We start from the raw sequence: 21,316 nt of genomic DNA, 5'->3' as shown, positions 1-21,316 counted from the left end.
GCTAATGTGCTTTACGTTTCTATATGCGTCAGGTTAAAGATGTGCACGTAGCAGTGCTAATTACTCCATCACTTGGATTAATTTGCCTTTGTAATAAGACAGAGGAGTTATCAACAAACATGTCCCTTGGTGCCCCACAGGGAAGGAATCCATGTGTCTTTCCACCGCTTCCCTGGTTTTAAGTAGAGACACATCTCTGTCTAAGAAGCAGCTAGGACTTGATGATGAGAACGACAAAAACATTGATAAAAGAAATGAGACAAGTCTATAGCTCCCATGTGGAACAAGACAAACTACCAGGTTTTGTGACATATGAGAAATCTCTCTAAAGATGCGGCTGCAAAACTAAAGAGTCTCTTACAGAGACAGAGGTTGCAAAAGTACCTGCAAGTTGTCACCACTGTGCTCTTATTGCCACAGCCATGGGAATGGTATTAGCAGGAGAGAGAGTAGCAGCAACAGCCAAAGTGACAGCACGGATCTGTCACTAAAAGGTAAATTACGTTTGGGGTCTCGGAGGCAGGTTATTTTATACAGCAATGTGCCTAATGTACTAGAAATACTACATTACAAAGCAGATTATCTTACCTTTATTGTCATGGCCTATCTTGATTTTTTTCAGGTCTCCGATGTCCACAGACTCCACTGTAAACTCATCTACCTTCCCACGCTCAAATTTGTTCTTGTTAATCTTTGAGGCCTTCAGGCTGACTATCCCTGTTGTGGTGATGCAAAAGGACATTGTTCAGCATGTGAAACAAATCCTCTGGGAATGTCAACAGTGGCTAACACATAAAAAATGGCTTTTCATCTCAAGATCTGAGCTTTGACCCTCCCTCCCTCCCTCTGAACCCAAATCTGTATCAACACCCAAAACATACATAATTCCTCCCTTGAGTGATCCTCTGGCAGTGCCACAGGGACGATGCCGTTGAGCTGTGTTTACAGCTAAAGAAACTGGTCCTACCCATCAGTTCCCTGTCACTCTCACAGGCATCCGAGTCACTGCACACACAACTCGGCTGCTTCCAAGAGGATTTGCTCATCAGCTGATTAAATACTTCTGGGCCACTCAAAGAGGCAGAGGAGAGCTGGATTTCAGGAGCATGCTGATTCATTGCTGAGGAAAGCAAATCACTCACTGCATTCACTACTCAGTAATGTAGTCCCAGTCAACTGTGCTGTTTCTATAATTGAAATTAAAGCCTTTAAATTGGCAGCTGGTGCAAATCAGCAGCGCAAAGTTCGACACTGATTTACTGCAGCTGGTGGTGTGCTCCCAGCTATCACGATGTATGTGGAGACAGTGAGAAGTTGTGCTAAAAAGGAGTGAGGAATGGGTACTGAGGAAACAAAAGGAAACCATGACCTGTCTATTCAGGTGTCCAGCAGTGAGGTGCTATCCTGTTCCATCATGTGAAGCCATACCTGTATCATCTTTACTTCCATAGAGAGTGATGAAGACATTGGCATCTGTCCCAGCATTCTTCTTGTCCCCGGTTTTCACTTTCACAGTGTATGTTGTTGATTTAGCTGTCAGACAAAATATCTTAATTTAAGAGTGTGAAGTCTGAGCAGGAATTAACTCTACTTTTCAATGCGTATATGTGTTTGGTTTGGGTTTTATTTTGACTGATTACAGCCATGTTATAATCTCTAATTCCTGCTATATGCTGTGGCAGCTCCTGGGGTGAGCTGGGCTATCTGGTTGCAGAGTCTTCTACTGTTCCAGTCATTCAGTACCTTGTTGGCATATCTACAGATAATTAATGTACTCAAGCCTTCCCATTTGCTTCCTGGGAATCTGTAAGGCTCTTCAAATCTGCCTCTGCTTATAATGCTATTTCATTTAAAAATCCCACAACACCCTCCCCTTTATTCCAATAGCACCAAATAATATATGTGCATGTAACACATACCAGAAAGTATGTGCACATTGACATAAACAGTTCATATTCATGAACACACCCTTCACAATAGCATCGTTAGGGAGGTTTCTATCACACCATCATCTAGCGAGCGCAGTAAACTCATAAAAATTGTGGAAAAGTCTAATATAGTCTTCACTGCGCTGCAAAGACCTACTCAAGGCTTCCAAAGAGGCACCTTTCTTCCATAGTTAGACATGTTTCCAAGATGCTGCTCAGCCAGAAGGTCCTCCTGAAGCAAAGGGCTATCCAATTTGTGGAAATTTGTTGGCTATACTATTTGTGGAAATCATTCATGTATTCAAAAGCATCTGAGGGGGGAGTTTAAGACCTTTCACTGGCAGTGAAGCCAATAGAAGTGCTGGGCATTCAGTACCTTTCAGCATTGGACCCAGGAGGGTGTCATTGCTCTGTGGTTAATGTGCAAAATAACGTACAAGAGAGACAAAGTTATTTAGGAGGACACAAGCAGCAAGATGGAAAGTGAGACTAATTTAGGTCCCTTCCCTTTCTCTGGTTATGTTTGCTCTCTGCTCAGTTTCATGTTAAAATGTTTAAACCATTCCAGTCCATGATGTGGGATGGCTGGGATTTATACCTTGGATATTAGCAATGAATGTGCATTTCAGTTGAGAGATGAGGACTGAACATGTTATCCATCTTCCTAGCTTTCTCACTTTGGGTCCAATCTTGTAAGATGATTAAATCACCTAAAAATGAGGTGTGTCCCCACCTCGCTGGCTGACATGCACTTCACACTTCATTCACACCTGAAAACTTCGTGGTCGGGGCAGAATTACTCACAGCCCAGTGAATGCTAGTTGCTAATGCCCTCAGCAGTGCTAATAACTTGATTCCTTTTCAACCCCACACTGGAAGAAATACAAGGCTAACATAAACCTTTCTGTTCCAGGCCCAGCGTTGCAAGAGACTGGCCATCATTTTCCGAATCTTTCTTTACAAATGCTTCATCCACTGGGACCAGCTCCCTGACAATCTGACCGTCATCTTCCTCAACTGCTAACCACCGCTGGCATGGAAAATAATACCTACAAGAATGACAGCAGCACCCAGCACTTACACAGGACTTCACAGGCTTTAATAACATAAACAGGCACAGATCAGAGGCTACTTAAAAAAACAAGATTACTCAAAGCTGAACAATACATCTGTTTTCATCCTTGAGCTCTGGTATTGTTGGTGGGAACTAAATACCTAAATAGGTTAGCGAGCACTTACTGAAAAGTGCTGTTTCTGAGCTGTCAGCCCCATATGACTGATTCCTTTTGGGTTTCACTCCCAGAAAAAGTTAAGTAGCTTGAGGGAACCTCCAGTCTCCCAGGTATTTTATGTTTATGAAGAGTGGACCTATCTTGAGGTCCTTATGAGCAGTCCCACCCACCAGAGCATTGTGCAGCTTTTAAGGATGTGACTTCAAGCATGTTCTAGCTCAAAGGCAAGCCTGTAATTCAGGTTTCTAACAGCCTAGGCTTTACTCATCCAGCTGTCTGTGAAAATCATGGGAGCTGGCTTAGGTCAGGACTTGCTTTTGGCCCAGATCTTTGCAATAGGTACAAAAGACAAATGAAATGCGGGGTCAGGGACTTCCAGAATGGAGCCTTGAAAGGAAACACGTGAGTGCAGGCTCTGCAAGGGGACCTCTTCAGGAGGGAGAGTCCCTCCCAGGAGAAACAGAGAAAAGCTGAGGTTTCCTTCCAAACACTGCTGGTTCCCAAACTGCAGAGATGCTGGGACAGAAAAAACCCCATACAGAGGTACCCCAGAATGGCCCCACACTCAGTATAACAGCACAATCATCACAAGGCTCCCAAGGGATGCCTGCTCCCTGTGAGTTGGTGAGGAGCTACAACCATGCCCCTTTGCATCTCCTCTGCCTTCCCGCAGTTCTGCAGGCTCCTGAGAACGTGCCCCCTCTTCTGACTGTATGAAAAGGGTGCAACAGGCTGCTCACGTGGTGCTCTCCTTGAGGTCAACAATTTCTACCCTCTCCAGGAACCAGCTTGGGCTAGCACCAGAGTTATCATGGCGGATCCGCAGCTTCTTCAGTTCAGCCAGGTCAATGGCTTTGACAGTGAACATGTCCACCTGCGCAGGAGGCAAGAGGTAAATAACTGTGTTTCCAAGAAAGGGGGAAAGAGAGACAGTAACTGGGCCAGAGTCATTTTTTCCTATTAAAACAAAAGGTGTTTGTAAGTCTCCCTTGTATTCTTAGGGTAGATGTACTAAAATAACTACAAAGCTGCAAGCTCTCCTGTTACACTCATGCTTGGCTCCTATGAGGCTGTAACAGCCATGGAGCTGCATGACCCTTCGATCCTTTCTTTACCTCATCCCCATTTCAGCTTCCTCTAGGTTTAACTGATGTCTCCTAAATCTCATTCCTTTCAGACTTAGCATTTTCCTCCAGACTGAATCTGGAACTGGACACAAACGCATTGACTCCACGGAAACTCTCCTGTGCACCTCCATGTGCTTCATTTCAAACCACAGAATTTTTTCCTTTTGTCATTTACTACAATCATGAGGTTCATTTATTAGCTGTATTAGCGTGACAGATGGACCTTGTTATCATAATGCTTTAAACATCTTAATGTGATTAACTTGTTGGTAGACTTTGGGCTTCTACTCCCAAGAGCAGAGCATGTTACATTTGCAGCTTGGAGCTCTTCCCACTGAATGAAGAACCATGTGCAGGTTGCAGTTTCACCGGTGCCAAGCTCATAAATCAGAGCTAACAGCTTATTTAGCAACCTTAGGCTCTTTTTTCAGATCTCAAGTTTTCCACAGCTGGTTATTGTTTCCGTAATTTTTCGTTATTCAAAATTATTCCTTGAACAATTGCTGGATATAACACTAGCTTGTTAATTGTTCATAAATATTATTTTGGTAAATATTCAATCTACAAGAGATGTTGTTTAATTGGATTAGATTATAATGTAATTATAACACACCATGTGATATTACTTCTATTGCCTGACTGGTAGAGTAGAACATTCAGATTCTAAATGTATTTTCAATCTCAATACTGACATACTGGAATTGCCTCACAAATGCTCTCCAATATTAATTTAAAGTTTATGGTGTTCAAGTATTTCTGGCAGGAAACATTACCAGAATACCTACAAGAAGCAGATGCAGCAGGTGGCTCCAATGTAGAATTGGTGTTCAGCTTATTATTCAGATGAATTTCCCCTGGAAAATGTTTTGAGGCATTTTGCTTTAAATAATATATTTAAGAAACAAAGCACATCTGAGCTTTAAGCTGAAACAAGCAGCCAAGCCTTGCAGAGAAGAGACTGTAATGAATGGCCAGCGTAACTGAGACAGCTCCGCCAGCCTTCTGCTTACTTGAGCGAGTTGAGTTCATGCATTACCTGGCCCTTTTCAAACTTGTTGAGGTTATTCGACCTTTTCAGCTGGCGCTCACCCGTGTCTCCTCTTCCGACGCCATAGATACTCAAGAAGACATTAGCATCCGTCCCAGCCCCCCACACATTCCCAGTGAGAACACGGACTTCATAAGTATTCTCTGCAAGTAAAATTGCAAAGGGAGATCAGGAAGAGCCCAGAAATAGCTGTATTACAGCAGATCTGTGGCTTACCATGAAAGCAGGTATCCCAAAAACGCTGGCACAGTCAGCTTTAAGAAAGGTTTTGTCTGGAGTTTGTTAAAATGTTTGCACATGTCTTTAAAACATGAGGGGCTCCATCTTTCTCCAGCCCCTGTCATTAACCAAATAAATAGTTAAAGTTTGCTAAATTCCTAGTCACAGTGGTAACTTGTGAGACTTGTGACCCAAGTTCCCCAGACAAGCCTTGGAGAATCCTATAGCAGTCCTTTAGGATACTCCCATTTCAGGCTGTCTCCTCCATCCTCCACCTGAGTTTAACCACTGTCCTCTTCCTCCCCAGAGCTGATCGACCAACTCACAGTGTAACCTACACTGCGGGCCTGGGGCAATGGGATGGCTGGGGGGTCATGAATGATCCTGCAAAGCACCACAGTACAGTTATCATCCTTCATGCAACCGCTGTATCCACACACACATGCACGTTCCCTCTGATATTTACCCTCCAGGGCAGATTCTCCATCAGGCACCAGCTCGACCACAAGCTCCTTGTCTCCTTCGTCTTTAGCCAGCCAGCGGTGTGCCACAAATGTATAGACATCCATTACTTCTTCCACTTTGGTCTCCTCTTCTTCGTCCTCATCAGACTTCTTTTTCTTCTTCTTCTTTTTATCAGACTCCTTCATCTTCTTGGCAAGCCGCTTCAAGGTGACACTTTCCAGGAACCAACCATCCCCAATGCCTTTCCCATCATGGCCTATCCGAATCTTATAAATCTTGCCAACATCTGCAGCCTCTCTCTGCCACCAAGGGAAAGTCAGCACCCAGGAGGATATAAGACATCTTAACTTCATAAAGAGCATTCTTAAGAATGAGAAGCATCACCTCTATCACCCAAAACCATCTAAGCAAGGATAAAATCAATTTTTAATGCAAGTTTACCTTTATTTTTTCGTTCCTCTTTTATTCTTTCATAATTCCCATCACCAAATCTCATCTGAACAGACTGAGATGACATTCAGAACAACCATGGTGAGGATAGGAGCTGAATTCTTATTTACTGGGCTCCCTGCTTCTCCTTTGCTCTCCTCACCAGTATTGTCTCTATGTTGTCATTAAAGGTGAATATGCCAAAACATCATACTAGTTTATCAGATTCTCAGTCCCTTGTTTTTAAATGAGGAGGACTACAAGGATGTCATGAGGTTATGCAAGGAGAAAATTAGAAGGGCCAAAGCCCAACTAGAACTTAATCTGGCTACTGCCATAAAAGACATTGAAAAATGTTTCTATAAATATATTAGCAACAAAAGGAGGGCTAGGGAGAATCTCCATCCTTTATTGGATGCAGGGGCAAACATAGTGACAAAGGATGAGGAAAAGGCTGAGGTACTTAATGCTGCCTTTGCCTCAGTCTTTAATAGTAAGGCCAGTTGTTCTCTGGGCACCCAGCCCCCTGAGCTGGAAGACAGGGACGGGGAGCAGAATGAAGCCCCCATAACCCAAGGGAAAATGGTTAGCAACCTGCTACACCACTTAGATGCACACAAGTCAATGGGGCTGGATGGGATCCACCCAAGGGTACTGAGGGAGCTGGCAGAAGTGCTCACCAAGCCACTTTCAATCCTTTACCAGCAGTCCTGGCTAACTGGGGAGGTCCCAGTTGACTGGAGGTCAGCAAATGTGACACCCATCTACAAGGGCCGGAAGGAGGATCTAGCTGGTGAAGGGCCTAGAGCACAAGTCTTAGGAGGAACGGCTGAGGGAACTGGGGTTGTTTAGCATGGAGAAAAGGAGGTTGAGGAGAGACCTTATTGCTCTGTACAACTACCTGAAAGGAGGTTGTAGTGAGGTGCGTGTTGGTCTCTTTTCCCACGTACCAAGCAATATGACGAGAGGAAATGGCCTTGAGTTGTGGCAGAGGTGGTTTAGACTGGATATTAGGAAAAGAGTTGTCAAGCAGTGGAACAGGCTGCTCAGGGAAGTGGTTGAGTCCCCAACACTGGAGGTATTCAAAAGATGTGTAGATGTGGTGCTTAGAGACGTGGTTTAGTGGTGGGCTTGGCAGTGTTAGGTTAACAGTTGGACTCAATCATCTTAAAGGCATTTTCCAACCTAAACAATTCTATGACTGTATGATTCTAAGTTAATAAGATACATTTAATAGTTAGCACAAGATATGAACCAAGCAAGAAGCAACAATGGTATAGCAAAAAAGCAGTAACCTTGGACTCGGATAACTTGCTCTCTGATGCGGACCATGGGCTTGGACTGCCCTTCTGCATACTTCTCATCTGGAAAATTAGAAGAGTACCTTCTCACTTTGCTAGCGAGAGGGTAGTGAGAGCTGAGAGGGTGCTATCATTAGTGATTACTGTGCATCAGTGGCAGAAGGCTGTACCAATAAGATTTCCATCTCTCTAGTCAATACAGCAGATAAAAAACCTTGCTGGTTTAGATCGTTTATCTGAATTACTACCTAATGAAGTTGGATAGCAGGTTTTACTCCACGCAATCCTTCAAAAACCAATGACTTGTTTCTGATGATTGCTTACGCTGTTAGGCAGTGTTTATGTTATAAAATTTGCAAACATTTGCTTCAGGCTGAAAACTGGCAACTTGGCGTATAAGGTTTCAGTCTAGAAGCATTTTTTTCTATAGTAGGTTAAAACAAAATCAATTGCATACAAGATGCTTATCAGAAAACTAAAATTAATCCAGCTGTCCTGGCATAAATAATGTGTCTTTCCTTACACCTGTTTACCCTTAGATTTGCTATAATCATCCTGCATGCCCTGTCTACAACTGATGGCATTTCCTATTGGCATGTAGCTCACAGAATCTTATTCTTGCCCATACCTTTCTGTAAATATTCATATCATGAAAGAGATAGAGGATCTGTCTATTAATGCTTCAGAGCTTCTGCCTTGTATGCTTATTAAAGAAGTCACAGAAAATGGGCAGAACTTTAAAGTCTGGCAATAAACATCTGAGAGAGGATATAAACATGTCTATGTAAAGAGAACACTGTACATATGGCTTTATTATAAATCTGATATTGGCTAATAGCTTTTACTCATAAATTTTGGAAAGCTTATTTCCTTTAAAAATCAGAGAAACCTAATCTTAAAATTATAGAGTCTTATAAAAGCAAGCATTTATAAGGTGCTAGTCATCTTAAATCCCAAAGAACTCATTAAAAATGGATGAACATCACTAACTCCATTCTATAAGGCAAGAAACTGAGGCAGAAGGAGGTGAACTGGTCTCAGAACTATGCATTACAAAACTGTGGTAAAGCTGTGGATAAAGGCACCCCCGTTGGCCAGTGACAACAGGAGTGATACACCAGTCTTGATGATTTAGGGGAGCTTCCGTGACTCACTCCAAGTAGGTGCTTAACTGTGATGAAATGGATCCCACCTCTGTGGACTGCAAATTCACAAGGAGACCTAGGCACCACTGTGCTGAGCCCTGTGCTGTGAGCACATATGACAGATGTACCTTAAATCCTGCTTCCATCTGGACTTTGTGCTTCACTGTCCAGATGTTGATGTCTCCTGAGGTTACTTCAATACAAAAGGATATGGCTCTGACATGTCCTGACAGCACATCCTGTCCTTGCTCTAACCCCACATCAGGGCAAGAACTAAGACCATTCCTTTCCCCCAGACATCCGTTTCTCTGGACAGAAAACCTAAGCAAGCCAGCCAGAAAAGGCCAACCATGTCCTGGGCTGCCCCCAGAGCAGCGTGGGCACAGGGCGAGGGAGGGGGTTCTGCCCCTCTGCTCCGCTCTGCTGAGACCCCGCCTGCAGCCCTGCGCCCAGCTCGGGGGCCCTCAGCACCGCACGGGCATGGAGCTGTCGGAGCGGGGCCGGAGGAGGCCACAGCAATGATGCGAGGGCTGGAGCAGCTCTGCTGTGAGGCCAGGCTGGGAGAGCTGGGGGTGCTCAGCCTGGAGAGGAGAAGGCTGCGGGGAGACCTGACTGCGGCCTGGCAGTGCTGGCAGGGGCTCAGGAGAAAGATGGGGACAGGCTTTTTAGCAGGGCCTGTAGCAATAGGACAAGGGGTGATGGTTTTAAACCAAAAGAGGGGAGACTCAGACTGGATATAAGGAAGAAATGTTTTACGATGAGGGTGGTGAGGCACTGGCACAGGTTGCCCAGAGAGGTGGGAGATGCCCCATCCCTGGAAACATCCCAGGCCAGGTTGGACGGGGCTCTGAGCACCCTGCTCTGGTTAAAGCTGTCCCTGCTCACTGCAGGGGTTGGGCTGGGTGGGCTCTAAAGGTCCCTTCCCACACAAAGCACTCTGTGATTCTATGATAAAAGGATGGTGGTCCAGTGTAGCCAGGTCCCACTCAGGAGAGGATGCCAGACCACACTGTGGTGCATGCCTGCTGCTCAGCCTTGTCAGCCCAGGACCTCTTGCTGGATTAGCCAGGTCCTGGCTCACATACCTGAGTTATGCCTGAGGCTTTTCATCCCTGCAAATACTCTGCTTACGCTTGGGTTGCTCAGAAAGAGGTGTGGACTCTGAAGTATAAACCTAAATGCTGGCCAGACTGATAGTTGGCGGAGTGTGCCGTACACCTGGAGCACCGTGACTGTGCAGTGCTCGCTGGAGTAGAGCTACAGGCAGTAGAATCCATGGGGCACTCACACGTTCACAGAAATTAGAGCAGCAAACCTCTGCGGGGTTGGGCTGACAACATGTACCAACTAGATAAAGAAAAGGGACAATAATATGTGGTCAGGACCAAAATTTAAGCTTAAGGTCTTTTGAGATCTAATGCAAGCACCTCCTTTTGAAACTAAAGGTAAACAAATGCTGCTATTAGACCATATTCTTCCATGACACCTTTGCTACCAGTCCCTCAGAAGATGAAAGTCACTCCATAAAACACAAAACCACCCGAAAGATACAGAAAATCCCTTAAAAATATGGATAGAGCAGACACCAACAGGCCTGACAATGTTAAAAAGTCAATGGTTTTGTATGACTGGGCCAATTAGTCTGTTGATGTCTCAGTTTTGGTCGGTCATTTCTTTCCCCTCATAGAAGCATCAACAACTGCCTTCATCATACCTTGAAGATATCTGTGGCTCCCCGTTCAAAGTTGTTTGATCTGTTTTCTAAGATGATCAATTCAGTTTTGCCAGTCTCACCATAAATCTGCATGAAGACTTTGGCATTGGTGCCTGCAGCCCGCACATCTCCGGTAACTACAGACACCTCGTAGTTTATCACTAGTCCAAAAATAAAGAAATTAAATCAGCAGAGAAGCTCAGATAACAACATTCCCGAGGGCTCAGGTTCAAAATTAGATTACCTTGTCTTAACAAATGACCACGTAGCCGACCATTTGCTCTTATCCAAACCAAATGTGAGATAACACAGCTCTTCACTGAGGACTAACCTAATAGTTTTCCCTTTTACAGGTATAGAGCCAGTGTCAGAGGGGTGCAAAATAGAGCCTTAGATGGGAATTTCATTTCAGTATTAACTATAGAGCGGTTAAATGATCATCTTAATATAATACAAGGGAGGGAGTTACACAGAGCAGAGGGAAAACACATCTTTTCTCAGGATCCCAACGCAAATTTTAACCATAGCCTTAAAAGAAAACAAATCTACTGATAAAAGTCAAATAGACAGCAGGGATTTGGTCCTTATTTATCAAACAGCCTCTCTCTTCCAGCCAATGGGGTAATACAAGGAGGACGGGACGTGTGCTTGTGCAGGACTGGAGCAGGTAAATGTGAAAAAAAGAGGAACCCACTGATACTGTAATGAAGAAGCACAGCACCTTGTGCTGTGTTACACTGCCCAGGACATAAATTTCTCATACGATCTCAGGAAATTCAGATGGAAAACTCAATGATGTTTTTCCAGCTGTTTTAGAAAATACAGAGAGCAGAATAATTTATTTTCCTCACCAGCATAACCTCTTTGGGACAGGAACTTTTTGGTTTTGGTGTCTAACACAGTGGTATCCTGGTCCTTTAGGAATGCTAGTAATACAAATTTAGTCCTAGCTATAAAAAAAAGCACACATTTCTCAATGTGTTTTATCTCACATTTCTCAATAGGCACAATCTCACTTGGGTAGACCTCCACCTCCACCCTGCCATCAGCCTCATCTTTGTCGAGCCATCGGTTGCAGGGGAACATGTACTGCCTTCCCTGGACTGGAACTGTGATCTGGACACTGGCCAGGAACCAGCCAGACCGGAGACCCACGTTATCGTGTCCGATCAGTATTCGGTTGATCTTTAAAAAAGTTAAAAAAAAAAAAAAAAAAAAAAAAGAGGGGAGAAAAAACCCCAACACAACAGCATTTATTTAATATATTAAAATCTCCTTCCCCTGACACCCTGTTCTTACACCATGTTTGTGTAAATCATTTATATATGTATTAACTATAAACTTAAAACACACTCTTCACACACCAGCATGTATGCTAGACTGCCCATGTAATAGTCTATACAAAATATATTTCTTAATCTCCAATGCAAAAGGTCAGAGATTCTTACATCACATTCAATCTTTAGCTAGATATTGATTCTGAATTCAGCCGCTGCACGAAGCACAGAGCCACCTGCAATCAATTCTTACCTTCCCAATATCCATCGTATCTAGAGTAAACTCATCCACTCGACCACGTTCAAAATAATTGCCTAGATCATTATCAGAGACTAAGAGAGGCTCTTTGCTGGAGTCTACTTTTTCACCGTAGAGTTTGATGAAAACTTTGGAGTCTGAGCTGGCACCTGGGATATCTCCTGTCTTCACACTGATGTGATAACTGACATCTAAAGTGAGATCAATGTACAAAATACAGACACGTGAGTGGCATTTCCAGTGCCAGGAAACTGGCTTCAAACAGACACAGGGGGTTCCGGCTACAGAGAAAGGGCTTTGCTCCTCCATTCATGCATCCAGCATCTTAGGGCCACGCTGGATAAGCTGTCACACCTTGGATTTATTCACCAAAACATAAGAGATGCAACAGTTACACTAATAAGCAGAAAATATTCTGTACTCCTCCCTCTCACTGTTAGATGATTACCAAGCCATAAAAATGAGCCTGGGCAAGTGAGGTGATTTCGCTTTTTTATACTTATAGTTTAATTCAATAGCTTTGACATTTTTCCTAAAACAAAACAAAAAGCATCTCAACCTGAGCTCTGTAAGCATTGTTTTCTAAAGAAAATTGTAGTATTGGAGCCCTGGCTCTCCAGAAAAGGACAATGTAATCTTTTTGGTGATTTTCTTCTGGGAATACAATGTTATTGAATGGAATTTACTCTACTAAAGCAGTGGCAATTCAAGATACTTCAAAGAAAGCTATACTAGAAAGCAATTCTTACACAAATCACAACATTAAAAATCAAAGTCTCTTTCTACATATATAACATTCCAATTATTCTCTTTTATGCAAATTAATCCCATTCATAAACTAGGATTTAAGGGTCAGAGGCATTTCCCCCCGAGTGACCCACTGCAGCTTCTTGCATAAGAATAGCAAAAAAAAAAAACCCAGTAGGTTTACTGTGAGCTGACATGAATCATTAAGTAGAATAAAGCAAGTAAATACGTGCATACACAACTCAAACCCAGACCTTCTTTTTTCCAAGCTAAACTCACTTTTTAGCATTGGTGACTCCCCAGCGGGCACTAATTCTCGGACAATCTGACCATCATCCTCATTCTTGTCAAGCCATCTGGTTTACAAACAGAAGTAAGTTATCTTTGAGTAATTAGGACCTATTAGACCTTTCAAAATCTAGGCTGGCTCCACACATAGTAAAAATCCACACCATAGTCAAAAAGCTATTTTTGCAGGGCTCTGCACCTCTGTTAACTTTGCAGGAATTTGACCAGACCCTACGGCAGTCACGCTTTAAACCTCCATTCTTCCAAGAAGAGAGATCATGACGGCCCTGCTCACAGTAGATAAGCATCTGCTGTGATGTGCATCTGTCTGGAAAGCACAAACTCCATAGCCACAAGTTATTCCTGTAAATGGGCAGTCTCAGTCTCTTGAAAGCATTGACCTTCATTGACCAGAAATACTTGCAGCCTTTAGTACTAGCTGCCTTGATTACATAGCATTTGAGTTACTAAACCCCCTTCTTTTTCAGTGTTTGCTCACTCTAGTTTATCATCATCATTTTTCCCTTCCTTACAGATAAGCATATAACCCTTTTTTCTCCACCAGGAAGGGGCTGAATTCTGTTGTTCCCATTTTCAGGGCTGGGTACGTGGAGGCAGCTCACACCAGCAAAGGGAAGGATTTTCCTTGTTTCTCAACATTAATCTAATGACCCAACTAGACTAATGAAGAAGAGCCAGGCACAAAGCAGAATGTAACATGATCTCAAGGGGAAAAAAAAAAATGAAAGGAAAATGGAGGGGAACCAATTGCTAATCTGGGAACCTTCACAGCTGCTCCTTGAGCCTCAGGGTTGAAAGAATTACATCCCCAAACTCATGATACCGATCCTGCAATGTCACTGTGCCATGTGTGTTCTCCTTGGGTGACCCTCACACCCAAAAGGAGGAGAACTTACTTCCCAGTTAAGTTTCCACTTTTGATTTTGCTGATGAGCCAGCACATGAGGAAACCAGCAAACAACCCTCATAACAGGGATCTGGGGACACGAACAAATGCCCACCGAGAGCTGGATCAAACCTATAGTAACTCACTGGTAATAAGCCAGCACAGCTTACTGTCATGACTAGTTGGACTCGCCATGGTGACCAAGAAGTAACCAAACATTTTGGAAGACCAAGGATGATAGGTCTCCATTTCATCTATCTGAAGGAAGGTTATCTTTTTAGTCTCTTCTCCCTTCCCAGTTGCAAGAAAACAATAAGCACCAAGAAACCATGCAGAAAACCAGCACTGGGAGAGAAATCCAAACACGAGCTAAAGCCAGCCGGTCCAGAAGCGCTAGCAGCAAAGTCCCCATGCAAAAGTGGTGCATACAGCCCCACCACAGACACACACCTCCACTCCCAGCTCCCCTCTAAGCTTCGGTGGGTTGTCAGGTATGCAGTCTACCCCGTATTCTTCCCTTTCAACTCTGTAAAGCAGGTGGCCATGTGCAGGTGGCTTGAAAAGGACTAAAAGCTAAGGGAGTCAGCATGAAGGTGATGAACATGTGAACGTGTGGTGATCACACGAACACCATGTGAGGGCATCGGGTGAGGTGGTGTGCCTCAATGGAGGCTGAGAGTTGTAGTGGGGATAGAGGAGCAGAAAAATCTGTAGGAAAGACCGTGAAATTGATGTCAAGAACTAAGCAGGGTTGGAGTGCAAGGAAGGCAGAAGAGGAGCATGCCAGGACATCACGTTGTCTTAAGAAAGGAAGCCTTTATTGATGTTCTGGGGTTGGGGGATTTTTTTTACCTGTTAGAACTGGTCCTTAATATCTCTGTATCATGCAGTTCTTGATGCTGGCTCAGGATTCACATCCTTGGACAGGTATCCAATGGCTAGGGGATCACATCATCCCAAAAGTCAAGATGCTTCTGCATACATGGATGTTAACTGGTAGGACCTACAAAATTCGAGCCTGGACTCCACCACATCAGGACCACTGAATTCAGCATGGTGTTCAGGAAGGCAGAAGCTCACAAAGTAGACACACTTCTGCTCTCCTGGTGCTGGTTTTTGTGTCCTGCAAGCTGCTGTTTATGCTGCCAGTGTACACGCTGTTGTTTTCTGTCACCTTCACCATTGCTGATGTTTTAGGGAATCGTGGGATGAATCTGGGTGAACCACTTCTGCGCCAAGGTGGCAAGGATGAAAATACATCCCACAAGAAACAGATCTCTGTGCAGTATGGAAAATGTTAACTGCTTCAGCAGTGAGGATGGACAAGAAAAATTAATCCAAAAAGGAGGACACACCCCTAAATAAAGAAATTCCCTCTACCAATGTTGGTAGCTACTGATGGCAACAGGAGTATGTCTTGGGCTGGAAGAGGAAGAGAGAGGTTTATCAGCAGAAGTGGATTAAAGCTCCTTACTTTGTTTCAGCCAAGAGAATAGCCAGAAGTGGCAGAAGCACTATTTTCTCAAGAAGATGACTTTAACTAGTGACAGAGGAAGTATTTGGATGAGCAATGCCATTGTGTTCCTTCCCTTCAGCACATATGCTGCAATATCCTAATTTTACTTCGATGTAATTCCAATAGTGTATCGCTGAGCAGCAGATTGCAACCAGGGGTTTATAGTCTTACGCTAAACACAAATGGATTGGCACATTATAAACACATCAGGCTGCAGAAAATGGAATTTTTCAGTGTAGTGCCATCACATTCTTAGTAGAAAAGACCTGTCAAAAACTTTTATTTTACCAGAGCTTCCATACAATTCACATGCTACTGTGGGTTTTGCAAGGGTGTAGTTGTCTCCTGTATCATATACCTAGTTCTAAAGAGATATTGTATGTCTGATAACCCAAGGCAGACATGAAAGCCACTTTAGAGAGAATTTCTAGAGGATCAGAGAGTCAGGGAAGCACTGGAAAAAAATGTGGCATGACATCATATATAGCATTTGAAATCCAGTAGATGATAGCCTGCATGCAATTAGAATGACTAGCACATCCATTCGATTCAGTATGTATTTGTGTGTGTCTTTAAATATAAACTATGTATAAAAATATGTGTAAAATAGATAGACATTTCAGTCTATTTTTAGGCAACAAAAGGAAGTTTCTCTGGATCTTTTGTATGATGAACACTTTTGGCATTTGGCTGAATAAATGTTCTTTCACAGGAACCTCCTAGTGCATCATCCCATTCACGGTCTGTCTGTTGTTCTGCGAATTAACGATGTTCCCTTACACTTGTGCTGGAGAAAAATTAGGATGGTGCAGTCCATATGGTTAGAAAAAAATGTAATAAAGTATCATTGAAGATTTCAGTGGAGCTGTAATGACTTATAGCATATAAAATTCTATCCTATCATGAACTCATGACTTTGCCTGATTGAAAATTCATTTCTGTCTGGGATATAAATATTATGAAAAATAGGCTATTCTAGAGGATGTCAGCTAGTCCATTCCTGGACTTCCAAAGAGCCTTGAGGAGAAAATGAAATCTGAAGAACTCAGTTCTGAGCTTCAAAAAGGTTTGGCTCCAGTTCTGGGGCAAAAGGTGAACTCCTTCATTTTGAACTTCCTAGTGATATTCATAATCACAATACCTGAATCACATCAGGTATTATAAGGTATAAATTGTTCAGCTGTGCCACTGAATGATTCAGCGTTCGGTCCCTAAAAGCATGGATATTATGATGTCATGTGGTCATAAGGGAGAAATAATACTGCAATGCATACAAGTGATGTACTAGTAATTCTGCAGATAACGCTTGGGAAGTTACTTGCATTTACCTCTTGCAAGCATAGATCAAATGACCACTTTAAAAATCATTGAATCTAAGAGCTACAAGCCATTCCCTTTACAGCCAACTGTTCTAAGAGTTGAAAGCACAGGCCTGGGAGTCATTATTTCTCAATGCTCTTCCTGAATCTGACACAAACTCACAATTAATCCACTTAGCTTCTCTTTATCTCTGCTGGCTCCCTTGTACAACAAAGACAGTTCTTCTCATAGAGGTCTTGTGACTATTAGGTAATAGATGTTCCTATAGAGTCATAAAAAACCTTTCAAATTAACAGGCAAAACATAGCTGTGTATATGAATATGTAAATAACAAGAACAGAGACTTCAACAAGTTATATGCAATGAAGATCTAGAAGGATATCCTACAGACATTAGTTATAGCAAAAGCTGGTTAGCCAGCTCTTTGCTATCGTATCTGCTCTCCACATGCTGGTACACCCTAGTTTTTACAGAGGTTAAGAAGCCTCTGAAGCTTCCAGCACGGGTGAGATGTGTTTCTGCTGGAAGGCATTTCGTCCTCTAGCTGTCTCACAGCAGCAGCTTAGCAGCAGAAAGTCAATGGAGTATCTTTCAATAAGGACACAGCAGCAGCAGTTGTTTTCTCCAGACCATGCAATTGTGCTGTATAGAAGAGTGGAAGTTAATCAGGTCTTGGAGAAGAAGGCAATGAGAACATCAGCATGTCCACTGGCTGGCCACAGACTGGCCAAGCAGAAACAGAAGCTTCCCTGGTGTCCCCCGGACGGAATCTTTAACCAACCTCCCTTGCATTGGCTCACTAAAAGAAGGCTGCTCTTCTTGGCCAAGTCATCTTCACATCTTGGCTCTGAAGAAGCAGGTGAAGCAGGCCTCTCTGAGCACCTGCCCAAGCAGTGAGGACATAAGCTGTCCTTGGCCTACAGGACTGGAGGGGAACATCCAAACGCTGCAGGTCATGGAGACATTTATCCCTCACATGGAGGATGCAGTGGGTGAGCACCTTCGCCCTCAGATATCTCCAGACTCCATGACGACACCCGTATACTGCGATGATGCCCCAGTCTCTCAGGAGACACAGGCACCAAAGATAGTGAGAGGGAGCAGCCGTCCCTGTGTTTGGAGGTGATCAGTCATGTTACCGACTCCATCTGAGAGGAAGAGATAATGCTGGCACAAGGACAGCAAACAAAGCTGCACGAGCAACACTGATATCACTTGGAAAAAGAGACATTAAGAAAGGCAAGAAGAGTGGAATTCCATCACTTGTGACTTGAAGCCTGAATGCACGCCATTAATATTTTGGTGATAAGGTCTTGGCGTTTTTTTCTCTCTCTTTTCAGTCCCTGGCCTGAGGGGAATGCCCCATGGACTCTGGTGCTTCTGACCCACAGGTGTAAACTTCAGGGGAAGAGGGTCATCACTCCAAGCTGAGGAAAGACACCCAGTTATACAGTCCAGTAAGGAGACAATTCAAAAGGAAATCTTTGAAATGAGCCAGCTGCACAGTGTGGTTAGACACAGAAATATCTCTGAGGAGTCTGAGCGAAACAGCTCTTCATGTGGACACTTCATGTCCAAGTAAAAACCTGTCTCGCTTGCCTGCTTAACTCAGTAAAACATATGGTTGTTAAATATGTATCAAAAGGCAGGAATGACAACATGGTGGTTTGTTCTTTGAAAAGGGAGAGACTGGCTTGCTTTTCACATCCAAGATGACATTGCATCTGCTGCTCCGTGCTGTCTCCCCGGTGAGTTTGCTCTCTGATGTGACGGGGCTTTAGTGATGCAGAGAGGCTGGGGCTGGCTCCTGTTTTGTATTTGGCTGACTCCCCTCATTATAGTGGAGTTCTTCCTGATTTACAGTGACAAGAGACAAGTAACCAGCTTAGTGGGTTTACCTTTGTTTGCAATTTAAAAAATAATTGTGTTTGTGTTTTACAATTCCACTCGTCCCCCAGGAAATGCCTTTTTAGAGCGGGTACTTGATGTTGTTAAGTGGAGCTCAGTGGACTTCCACCTTACAGGGTGAACATGCTAGGAGGGCAAGTGGGACTTTACAGGACACTGAACTATACTGAAGCTCTAGTCTCTTATGTTTTCACCCAATTCCCTCTGGTTTGTGCTGCGATGTTGAGGAACACCCTAATTAGTGCCAGGACAGATGGTGCATCTCGTTCCCGCCTCAGTACAGCACATTTCTTTTGGCCACTTGATTGTCTAGGAAAGAGAAGAATACATTTATAACCCACCCATAGGGGTAAGTTACAGCCCTCTGCTCTACCACTATCTCTGTCTGCACGATATGCATTTCCCTTCATGCAAGGAGCTCTCAAGATGGCAGCATAACAATTTTGCATTCTCCCAACACAAAAATAGCATCCCATTGCTCCTGGAAAGATGGGATGTGCATGTAAGAGACCAGAACTTTGTCCCACACATGCAATCAAACTAGCAGATTGCAGCAGATTGCAGAGCGTGTTTCTGCAGCAGGCAATTGCAGTGACACTGGATGTGGTACTGGAAGGTTGCATTTTACCTTTTGGAAATTCTCTGTATTACTGAGCTAATTGCCGAGAAGTTCACAATTCAGATCGCTGTTCATTTGGTAAGGAGAGTTAACTGTACCTTAAACCTCCCAATCCACACTCTTTGCTTTCAGGCTTAGTAAAAATAAGTGAATGGATAAATAAAAATGATTAAGCTGTGCTCAGAAAATTCCAGTCTTGGAACAACAGCTAGGCTCTTCAAAGTCTGGCAAACGCATAGATGGAGGCATAGTTTGCAAGCATTGTTTCCAGTACCTGTAGCAGGGGAATTCCACAGCCTCACTTTCTGGCTGTCCTTCTTCCCTCACTATCACTTTGGCAAGGTACCAGCCACTGCTTCCTCCTTTGCCATCATGCCCTATCCTCACCCTCCTCACCTGCTTCAGCGTTACCGCTTCAACGAAGAATTCATCAGCCTTTGAGAAGGAGAAGAAAAAAGGTAAGGCAATATTTCTCCTTAAAAACAAACAAACAAACCAAATTTATTATTGCAATGAAACAAACATCAGCAGCATGCTGCAAGATAATTCTTCACAAGATGAAGGAGAAAGTATGAATTAATTTACCAAAGAATGAAAGCTTGAACATTTGTGCTAGATGTATAACATTAGATTTACAAAAATATGATCTGCCAGCATTTTAAATCTCCCACGTCATTGCATGCCCTCCACAACTGTAAAAAAAGAAAAGTAATGTGACTATTAAGAAGTTCATACAGCGAGGCAGGAAATCCAAGTTCAAACCCCTGCTCAGATATCAGCTTTCTGGGAAACCCAGAGCAGGTCACTTCAGCCCAAATCCACAGAGGTATGCAGAGGTACAGTTCAAAGACATTTACCCCACATTCAATTCAGACAACATGGACTACTGAGCACAATTTAACCCCAGCCATTTCCTGGCATGCAAGTGTCAGGCTTGGCTGCACAGGGGTATTTTGAGCTGCCCTGTGAGTCGTCTTCAGAGGTTGGTGTGAACCTAACCTAGCAGCTAAATACCCTTAATACCCCACAAGAGACATGAATTTTGTGTCTTTCCCCCACCCCAGAAAAGGGCTCAAATCACCAACCTACAGATTAGCCTAAGTGATGGCCCCTCAGGACCAGAGCTTGTTACCCAAGATCATACTGGGAGCAGCAGTTCCCAATGACTGAAGGAAGAGAGATGTATTAAAAAAGCGAGTTCCTCCTGTGGGAATCAGGCCAGACAAGTATCTATGGTACATGTACAGATGCACACACATGTATGGTAAATACCTGTGTAAATACACAGCGTATCTGAAGCATACGGACCAGCAAACAGACACAACTGCTGTGGTTACCATCTGGCTGAGATGCCTCATTAGGTAAAAGAAAGCTAACCAAACACTGCGATTCATTCATTCTTCATCTCCCAAAAGCCCGTGAAGCGCCTACGGTCGTAGCATATATCCAGCTAGCTCCCAGAAAGCGTGGTGGCAAGGCAATATTTATTTAAATACTTAAATTCATTAAAAGAATCATAATTTTTTCCATCATTCAGGACTCCAAACTGACCTTTAAAATAAAGACAACTAAACATACTATCACTGGTTTAAGTGTTAATGATGGGTTTACATGCATGAATAAGTGTTACTTGCATACTCAAAACTGCTGAATTGGGGATTTGAAGTATCAAAACCTCACTGAGTCAGTCTAAGTCAATGAAGTCTAATTCATTAGGCCTGATGTTCATCGTACTTATTAACGGCTGATATAAATTAACGAGTAAGTAACTAAATGGAAATGCAGCAGAGCAAACACCTAATTTAGAGGCATCTTTAAATTTTACCTCCTATACAGGCTGTTAGTTTGCATCTGCAAGCAAACTTTT

The 21,316-nt window shown here is 43.3% G+C and overlaps 1 protein-coding gene across 1 annotated transcript in view; it reads right to left on the bottom strand.

Moving 5' to 3' along the window:
- Positions 1–21,316, bottom strand: part of LOXHD1 (lipoxygenase homology PLAT domains 1) — a 155,214-nt gene that overhangs the window by 71,747 nt on the left and 62,151 nt on the right. Inside the window, exons 14-24 of the mRNA XM_075726325.1 lie at positions 19,724–19,884; positions 13,171–13,247; positions 12,139–12,335; positions 11,601–11,793; positions 10,609–10,769; positions 6,021–6,318; positions 5,324–5,478; positions 3,901–4,034; positions 2,829–2,977; positions 1,429–1,533; positions 589–717 (exon numbers count right to left, since the gene is read on the bottom strand). Of these exons, the coding sequence (XP_075582440.1) occupies positions 589–717; positions 1,429–1,533; positions 2,829–2,977; positions 3,901–4,034; positions 5,324–5,478; positions 6,021–6,318; positions 10,609–10,769; positions 11,601–11,793; positions 12,139–12,335; positions 13,171–13,247; positions 19,724–19,884 (1,759 nt within the window). The remainder of the gene's footprint in view (positions 1–588; positions 718–1,428; positions 1,534–2,828; positions 2,978–3,900; positions 4,035–5,323; positions 5,479–6,020; positions 6,319–10,608; positions 10,770–11,600; positions 11,794–12,138; positions 12,336–13,170; positions 13,248–19,723; positions 19,885–21,316) is intronic.

This window comes from Pelecanus crispus, chromosome Z (assembly GCF_030463565.1).
Source record: "Pelecanus crispus isolate bPelCri1 chromosome Z, bPelCri1.pri, whole genome shotgun sequence".
Lineage (NCBI taxonomy): Eukaryota > Metazoa > Chordata > Aves > Pelecaniformes > Pelecanidae > Pelecanus > Pelecanus crispus.
This window is presented reverse-complemented; position numbering and strand designations above follow the sequence as displayed.